This window comes from Drosophila miranda, chromosome XL (genome assembly GCF_003369915.1).
Source record: "Drosophila miranda strain MSH22 chromosome XL, D.miranda_PacBio2.1, whole genome shotgun sequence".
NCBI lineage: Eukaryota > Metazoa > Arthropoda > Insecta > Diptera > Drosophilidae > Drosophila > Drosophila miranda.
Window position 1 is genome coordinate 14,969,127 of NC_046673.1, and position 9,861 is coordinate 14,978,987.

The following is a 9,861-nucleotide window of genomic DNA, read 5'->3' on the forward strand; positions in this document are numbered from 1 at the left end:
CAGATTCCATTCAAAAATTCGACTCCTATTCGAGTTTTGCTGCCCAAACTATTGGTGTTGTTGTTGTAATTTTGTTGGAGTACTTTTTTCGGTTGGAGTAATTTTCTATGTTGAGAAAATGTTCAACAACAAATAATTATTTTCCAGTTGCTTGGGAATTTTAAGGGCTAGACAAATTTGCTGTTTTAGCAGCAAAAACAATACAATAAAAGTTCAACAACCATCACAACAGAAGAAAACATCAACAACAACTGAAACCACAATAGCAACCATACCAAGAACAGATAGAGTCAAAAACACCATTTCAACAACAGCTGCACAAAAAGTTACAACAGCACCAACAGAAAACTCAACAACCGATAGAAAACCCACCAACAAGTTGCATCGTTTGCATTACCCAACTTTTTGGAGCCTTTGCCGTCGAAATGGATGCATCGTCATTATCGCCATGGCAATGACTGTATGTATGTTCTCTCTGTTGGTGTGTGTGTGATAACATTGCCCCAAGTGCTGCTGTTGCAGCCACGTGCGCTTTCATCACGTGGCACACACAAGCGGCAATTGCAAAAGCCCGGTGGCAGTAGCAGCAACATGAAGGGGAACAAAAAAACAGGTGTGGGTTGGCGTCAAGAATATGTGTGTTGGGCGTAGGGGGGGGGGGGGGGGGGGGGGGGGGGGGGGGGGGGGGCGGCTGATAAGGTGGTGGAAATCGTAATTGAGGTGGAGGTGGAGGAATGGTGTGAAAGCCGGTGCCCGCAGATGAGGTGGCATGGACAACATGTGCATGTGTGAACAGACACCGAAGTAGATGGGAAAAATGGGTAAAGAGAACGAACGGAATGTGGGTTGGGCTAAGGCGATAATCCCCCCCTTAAGGATGGATTTTGAAGGCCCAGAAACGCATACCATGGGATTATCAGGAGAGACATTGAAGAAAACATTTTTCTACTACGAGTATTTCCAGTAATTTTCTTTACTGAGAATTAGCCCATTGGCTTTATTCGATGTGAGAATATATCAATCAGAAGATGTCTAGAACTCAAGGTATCTTTGATATTCAAACCTTTAGCTTATAGATCTGGCCGTTCGCTTATGGGTAACTGTTGTACACAGAATCAATAGGGATTACTGTCTGGCAGTCTCCAGCTCAAACCTAATCTAATCTAATGGGGACAGCTCTTAACTTTTTTGGTATCTTTTTGGGGTATTCCCCCGAAAGGAGGGCTCAATATTTATACTTATTATATTATTACGAGTATTTTGTGATTTCTTTAATCTTTTTTGTGGTTGCGACCTGCCAAATGGACACGTGTCACAAGCCACTCATCCCCCGTCCATCACCAAGCACCCTTCCCACCTTCCCACTCCCACCTCCCCTTTTCCACTGGCAAGGAAACCACAGAGTACGAACGGGGGACGGGCAAATCAATCATTAATAATGCATACTACTCGTAATACTCTCGAATTGTTGTAGTTTGTGGTTGTAGCTGTCGCTGTCTCTGTCGCTGTTGCTGTCTCTCTCGCTGTTGCTGTTGTACTTTTACTGTGTGCTCTCTGGGAAATCGCATTGAATTTTCCAACGGATTTATAATTTATTCATCCATCCGCACAGACACACCCACACGGACCCGTAATCACCATATAATTAACCTCTGCTCAAGGACCTCATTAAACATTTATTGTGGATTCGTTGATTGTTGACTCCCTTTTTGCTTTTCTTTAATTCCATTTACTCGTATTTGTTGCTGTTTGCTTTAATTATTGTGATTTATTTAATGACAGTTTTTATTTGTTGGTATTTAATTTTTTTTTGTCTTAATTTGTATATACGATTTTTAAAAATCCAGGAAATTAAATTTAAAACTAAACTAAATTTTAAAAAGTTTATAAAATAATTTTAAAAAATATATAAAATTAAACTTACAAATACAATACAAAAAATTAATTAAAAAACTTAAAAAAAATCCAGGAAATTCAATTTAAATTTAATTTCAAAAAAGTTAATAAAATATTTAAAAAAATATATATATAAAATTAAACTTACAAATAGAATACAAAAAATTAATTAAAAAACTCTAAAAAAAATGCAGGAAATTCAATTTAAATTAAACTAAATTTCAAAAATGTTTATAAAATTATTATTTTATAAAAATTATTTTTTTACGAAACTTAAAAAAAAATAGGATACAAAAAATTACTGCAAAATTATCTAAATTAATCAAATTTAATATTTGAATTTAATGTTTTTAGTTTTCTGGACTTTCCGTCCATAATTTTATCAGACAAAATTTGTCAGAATACTTTACTCTCTCCTCTCTCTAACTGGCTCATATTTGAGTTTGAGCGCATAACAATGGGCACATTCTTTGTTAATAGCACCAATCAGCACTTTCGGATGAGCGGAGTATTCAGTATTTGGCTCGTATTCGCAGGCGAGATGAATGCATGGCCATGTCATTTGCCTTTGCATACTCGTAGCACTCCTTTGAAAGAAAACCCAATCGTAAAGGGTTTAGATTTGTTTGGACAGTGGAGGCAGGAAGCGTTTCCCATCCTATAAAGTATATGAATTGTTGAGGGAAGTGGCTATGAATTTAGATTGCAGTTCCTGCTCGATTGGTTTTCGTTTTGGCCTTTGGAAAATCGTATCCTTTTTCTTATTATGATTTTTCTTTCTTTTTTTCTCTTTATTTTTCTCCCTATGTTTTCTTTGGTTGTCGGATCACATTCTCAGAGGATGAAAACTCCTCGTCCAACTCCAACAACTCCTACTCGCGACTGCTGCAACACCAACAGCTACAGAAGCAACTAAATACAACATCAGTGATAGCAGCGAGCAGAGCAGTGGTAGCGGCAGAAAGAGGCAGTAGCCCAAACTCTCCAACGTCTCCCGTCAAATCTCCCACCTCCAACGCCACTTCAGCCGCCGCCTCCGTGGCTTTCATTCTGCGGGCGAACGCCAGTGGCGCGGCCCCAACCTTGATCCATCAGGCTGCAAAGCACAAACTGAGCAACGGCAGCGGCAGTGGCAGTGTCACTAGTGGCGGTGGATCGGAGATTCCGCGCAAATATCTGCTGGTGTCGGATGGCAAGGGCAGTGTCTACCCGGCGCCAGACAGCGGCACCAGTGCGACAGCGGCAGGAGGCTCCACCGCTATTGCATCCGCGGCCGCCTCCGCCTTTCTGTTGGGTGCCAGCCATGGGGTAGGCGTGGGCAATGCCATTTGGCAGGAGAGTCAGCGGCACCACCCCCAGCACCAGCAACAGAAGAATGTCCTGGGGAAGACAGGGATACCACTCACCCCGCCACCGATGCCCACACGCAAAGCGGCCGACACGAATGCCCGTATACGCTCGTACTCACTGTCCTCCCATAAATTTTCAGCGCCCGGCCAAGGCGACAGCCAGCAGCACCACCACCCACTGGGCTATGTGAATGGCGGACGGGTGGTGGGCGGCGCCAGCAGCTCCTACCGCCAGCCCATCAATGTCCAGGCGGCAGCGAGCGCGGCGGCAGCAGCCGCCGCAGCAGCGTCGATAGCCAGCAGCTCCTCCGTTTCGACATCGGCGCCAGCGGTGGGATCACAGCTAAGCCACGGCGGACGGAGGCGCACAACCAGCTCCAACAGCAACGGGTGAGTGCAGAAGCTCTAGCAGCCGCCAGAGAGATTACCAATTACTAATGCCGTTTTGCGATTCCATACAAAAACCAGAGCTGGGACTCGGGAGGTGCACAACAAGCTGGAGAAGAACCGTCGGGCCCAGCTGAAGGAGTGCTACGATCAGCTGAAGAGGGAGCTTCCCATGGGGGACGAGGATCGCAAGAAGACCTCCAATTTGATAATACTCGATACGGCCCATAAATATGTCAAGGTGGGTGTCGATAACCGAATGGTATTGAATGGCAGGGCATTTTTTATCTACTCGTTCTTTTTGTGATCGTTTTAGCAATTGAGGCAGCGGGATCGCGAACAGGAGGCGGAGGCGGAGCGTCTGGCCAAGCAGAAGATTGAGCTGCAAAAGCGATTGAATAGCTTGAAAAGGGACACCGACCAGCAGAGCATTCCACTGAATGAAAAAGGTACAAACGGATGGACTTGCAAACCGATTTGCATTGCATATTGCACGGGATGTAGATCAAATTTAGCATATGCTTGAGGCTCTGCCAATCGGATTCCGGCGACCTTCATGTGTTGCGCAATCATCTCACGCTCTCTCGCTATCTCTGTCTCTCTTTTAGCCGTTTGCCTGGCGGCCGGCTCATCAGCATCCGCAACAGCCAGTGGACGCAACGGAACAACCATACTGTTTGATGCCACAACAGCCTCTGTCTGTGCAACTGGGGTAAGAAGATGCTCCCGCCCGCCCCACCCCTTAACCGATCGAGAATCTATATATCTATATCTCTGTCTCTGTTTGTTTCATGCAAAACATTAGCTAACAACTGTGATAAGCAAAACGAATGCAACAACACCAGCAGCAACCGCCGCCGCCGCCGCCGCAGCAGCAGCAACAGTGGGTGGAGGATTAGGAGCCGGAACCAACTCCAAGCACATCTCCTCTGCCAGCGGGAAAGCTGTGGCTGTGTCTGTCGCTACTGCTGGAAACCACTTGATCTCCGGTAATGGAAATGGAAATGGGAATGGAAACGGAAACGGGACCACCACCGGAACAGCCATCATGACAATTAAGAACGGCAGCATTCTGGCCATCTCACCAACGGCCATCCAGCATAACTCCCAGCACAGCAGTCCGGCGGGCAGTCCCACGAGCGTGACGATGGGTGCAACCGCAACACGTGGTTCGCCCACACCATCGACGCCGTCGCCATCGCCCAGCTCCTCGTCGAGCGGTGTCTCGTCGTCGGCCTCATTCATGAGCTCCTCATCATCATCGTCGTCCTCCTCCTCATCCTCGTCGTCGTCGTCCAGCTCATCGTCAAGCTCCTCATCGTCGCCCACACAGACGACGACCGCGCATCTATTGGGATCGCGCAGCGTTGGCCTCAAGTATCATGGGGCCGCAGGTGGCCCTGGCACCGCCCTAAATGGAGGCGCCACCATAGTGGCAACCGCAGTGCCATCAGCTGCGGGATCAGCGAATGGTAAGTGACACAACGTTGCTATAACATTTAATGTTTTCTAAACTCAATTGTCTTATTGCGAATTCCAATCAGGTTTCCATCAGGCGGACAAGGATCGTAATTACAATTTCTTGATGCTCAGTGCTGGCACAACGGCGCAGTAATTTTGTGGAGGAAGCAGGAACAGCCAACAGTCAACAAACAATTACAACAACTATAACAATAAAAAAAAGAAACAACAACAACAACAGCAACAACAACTGAATTGTGTGCAACAGCTCCCACCTTATAAAATGTAACAACACCAACAAAAACTATGAGAAGATGAACTAGAAACCAATGATATAACAAATGATGATTGTTCTTCAAGAATCTTCAAATTCTCTTTGTCAACAACAACAACAACACCACCACTTGGCATAAACACACACACAACCTACACACCACACACACATCGATTTCAACAAAAGCAAACAATTACATTTGTTGCAACAACAACAAACAGTTCCGCCCAACATTTAGCATCGATTTTGAAAATCATTGTGTAAAAGAGAGCAAAGAAAGATAGATGGAGATAGAGGAAAGGTATTTTTTAATAGATGATTTTACACCAAAACAAGCGACAACAGCAACAGTGGAGAAAACAAACACACACACACACCAACAAAACATTTCAACAACAGGAAAATGGGAAAATATAAGAAAACTTCAACAACAACAAACAGCAACATGTGCAACAATAATCAACAACTCGCCACAACATTTGCAACAATAATCAACAACTAGCCACGACATTTTCAACAATAATCAACCACAATCAAGACCAATCATATGAAGAACTACCAACAAGAACAGCAATAAAAAAAAAGAAAAATCAACAACCAGAGGAACAATAAAAAAAAAACCAATAACAAGAGGAACAATAAAAAAAAAACACCAACAAAAGGATTAAAAGCAATAAGCAAACAAAAAACACGAACAACAATCAACAGCAGCAGCAACTTTACCAGCAACAGCTTTGGCACCAGCAGCAACATCATCATCAACAATTTCAACAAGAGCAGAAACAACAGAATCTTCAACAACAGAGCAACAACAAATTTCCACACATAAACAAAAGCAAAAAAAAGCAACATTTATATATACTATATATATATATAAATAATTAAATATAATGTACTACTTTATAGCCTAGTAAAGATCTAGATCTATCTGAACAAAAACACCAACACCAACAACAACAAACAACAACAACTCAGAGTAGCACATTTAATTGTAAACGAAAGAGGATTAGAAATTGTAAACCAAAATGCGCTGTTGTAACAGAAACCACCAATGGGTAACGCTTTATAAATATACACACACACACTTATATAATGTATATGTATACATACATACAACCTAAAACAAAAGAAAACAGGGGGAGAAACCACACAACAAAATGATTACTTATAATGATTAAAATGTAAAACGAAAACAAGTTTCCAAATGATGCAACACATATTGGTAAGGCATATAGATCTATATACTATCTATAGAAAAACACAAAAAATCCTTTTGTAGTCTCTACTTTTGACCAAACACCAAACGAAGGAAATGATGTACTCATTTTGTATAGCAAAGTAAAGAGAATGAGTGCGATTGCGAGTACGGGTTTTTTTATAGAGAGAGAAGAGAACGGATAACGAGTACGCGTAACAGCCAACAAGGATTAATTTTTTACTACCGCAAAATGACAACCAACTATTTATGAAGAGAATTCTGTTGTTTTCTTCTCCTTTTTGAGTGTCTAGAAAACGAAGCAAAAATCAAAGCAAATCAAATCAATAGAATTATACAAATAAATTATAGAGTATTTTGTGTGTTTGTTATATCTGCGTGTGCAAATACATTTAACCATAGAATTTATTGCATAGCCCCCCCCCCCCCCCATATATGTATATGTACATGTTTGTGTATGTGTATGTGTAGAACAGCGATCGGCCAGGTTGGCAGCTGTCTACGCTGCCCACAAACGCGTGCCGATCACTGGTGTAGAACCCATCCATAGCATAACGAAAGATATGTGTGTAGTACCCGTTTGAATTAGGTATTAGAGCATCGTAGCAGGTGAAACCAAGGTGAGACAAACACTGGCATCGTCTTAGACATTGTGTAGCTAAATGTGTAATAGTGCAATAAGCTAAGGACCCTCCTCTCCCGCCAGGCCACACGCCCACTCTAGCTGAAAGCGGAGCTGAAAACTTTCGCCCGAACTATATCTTTGAGCTATCAGATCATCTTTCAGCCCCGCTTTCTGCTCTCCTTTCGGCTAGATTGTGCGCGAGCCCTTGGTATACATACAAACCATATCCCATATCTATCCATCCCCGATCCCCGTTCCCCATCCCCACTTTCAATCCAAAGTTTTACATATATTTTGTAACATTTTTCTGGTATGTTTTCTTCACGATTTTCGAAAGACACGAACGAATGCATATAAAGAAGACATAGGACATATGTATATAATGTTAGCACAGTGCGTTTCATAGCCATGTAAGCTGTTTCTATAGCTACGCAACGCACTGTATGTGTGCGAAAATAGTAACAACATTTTACGGTAGTAAAAATCACAACAAATAATGCCACCATACGCAAAAACAAAAATAAACAAAACTTTTTTGATAAAAAAACAAACAGTTTTAAAAGCTTATAAAAAAAAATATTTATATACAAAGAAAAATGAGAAAAAAACAAAATAGAAATAGGCAAAAAAACAAAAACAAACAACAATTATTGATTTAAGCAAAAAAAAAACAAAAAAAACAAACTAGACAAAAATCTGTAAAACTATAAACAAAACTAAATGTTATATTTTGGAGCATTTTTTTCAATGTGTATGTGTTAGAATATATATATATACATATATGTATGTATATCTAGGGACGAAACAGATGAAGATGAAGGGAGAATTGATAAAAGTATTAGCTAAAGATATGTCCTGGAACAATAACGAAATGAAACGAGAGACAGCCACCAAAAGAAGGAGAGGGCATTCCTCCGGAATTTGCTGTTTCTTTTAATGTAGCGGCAATGAATATAAAACTATATATCATCTATCTATATATGTATGTATGTATATACATATATACTTATATATACAGGAACTAGTAGGGAAGAAAAGAGATAGAGATACGGAAAGAGTTTTTCAATATTTTGTAAATACCATTTTGAAAAAACAGGCTTTTTCTTTTTCGATTAACAATAAAAATACACAAAAAAAAAACACAAAAACAAAACAAAATGTGGACAAAAGAGTAACGAAAATATACTTCATTTTTTATACAGATTTTCACCACAAATGAGACGAAAATGAAAATTATTTTCACACATGAAAGAGTTTTTACTTGCAATGCAAATAAAAAAAACAACAAAATAAAAGCTTAAAAAATCGAAATCTAACAAACGTATGGAATATATATGTGTATGTGTATGGATTGTGTCTGTGTAAATGTTTTTGAATGTAAACTGTAAAATGTTGTAGTTACTGTGTAAGCTGTACGAGGAACTGCGCCCCTGGATATAGTTGTACGATCCACGATACAATATATAGGCTCCTGTCTCTGTTTCTCCCTTGATTTCTGTTACTAATAATAAACGCAATTGTATAAAGAATAATAAAAACAGACAAGTTTCACCGTTTGAGGAATCGTAACCCTAAATCGTAGCTAGGTTTTTTAAGTTTTTCTTCTTTAATTTATGAAATTCTTTCATTTACAAATTGGAAATTAGTTTTTCGAAAATGTTTTTTTTTTAAGTTTTATTTTTAAGTAGCCAACCTAATACTTTTGTGTAATTCGTACTAACTAAAAAAAAAAACTACAAAAAACAAAAGCAGCAACAAAACGATTTCATTTTAGAATATTTAAGCCTAACTTAATTAACTATTAATTTCTATTAAAATTCTTTCTTTAAGTTGAAAATAAAAATCATCGGGAGTATTGCAAATTATAATTATCCACAAACAAGAAAAAAAAAACACCAACAAAAGAGAGAAAAAAAACTCGACAAAAAAATTATATTTATAAAGGAGAAAGCTGACAGCAAACACAACAAAGTAAAACAACAAGAAAAACAAATTATAAATGTTTAAAAGCAACAAAAAAAAAAACAAAACAAAACCAGAAGTAAACGAGAGAAAACCTTTTTAGCTGTAAATGTAACTTGTAAAATTAATTTTAAACAAAATGCATAAACAAACAAAAACAAAAATAAAAAACAAAATGAATTAAGGCATCAACTACAATGGATATAAAAAAAGTATATATGAAGAACGGATCTATATATTATATATAAATGTAAATGTGTAAAGAAAACAGAAAATGCGAAAAAAATAAAAAAAAATACACAGATTTCAAAGCAAAAACTTGGAACAATGTGTTCTTCAAATCGGGGAGTATATCATTTCTTTTGTGGACTCGCCAAAACACGGAAGAGATCGAGCAGTGAAGCGAAGGAAGTCCAAGAAAGACAGAGCATTGTCAGCCTCAAGAAATTTCAACTAAGTCGTAAGACATTTTTAAAATGGAGCATGCCCATCCTATGGGAATTCCCAGCACTCTACAGAATGAGATCTGATCTCAAGAGCACTCCTCCACAGATATGGCGAAACAAGTCTCAACAGTGGAGTAGGCGCTTGGCGGTATAATAATATATGTACAGGTATTGTATGAATAATTTACTTACATATGTATGTATCTCATGGGTGTCGTTGATCGATCCAAAGGGCGACGGCATCT

The 9,861-nt window shown here is 39.7% G+C and overlaps 1 protein-coding gene across 4 annotated transcripts in view; it reads left to right on the forward strand.

The window, feature by feature from the left end:
* Window positions 1–5,988, forward strand: part of LOC108164594 (uncharacterized protein DDB_G0283357) — a 37,004-nt gene extending 31,016 nt beyond the window's left edge. For 3 of the 4 annotated variants that reach the window (XM_033388639.1, XM_017300420.2, XM_033388659.1), the window contains 6 exons: window positions 2,735–3,635; window positions 3,714–3,873; window positions 3,949–4,081; window positions 4,241–4,344; window positions 4,438–5,104; window positions 5,177–5,988. In XM_033388639.1, the coding sequence (XP_033244530.1) occupies window positions 2,735–3,635; window positions 3,714–3,873; window positions 3,949–4,081; window positions 4,241–4,344; window positions 4,438–5,104; window positions 5,177–5,247 (2,036 nt within the window). In that variant the 3' untranslated portion in view covers window positions 5,248–5,988. The remainder of the gene's footprint in view (window positions 1–2,734; window positions 3,636–3,713; window positions 3,874–3,948; window positions 4,082–4,240; window positions 4,345–4,437; window positions 5,105–5,176) is intronic. The other variant, XM_017300421.2, reaches the window with a different exon arrangement.
* Window positions 5,989–9,861: the final 3,873 nt, after the last annotated feature.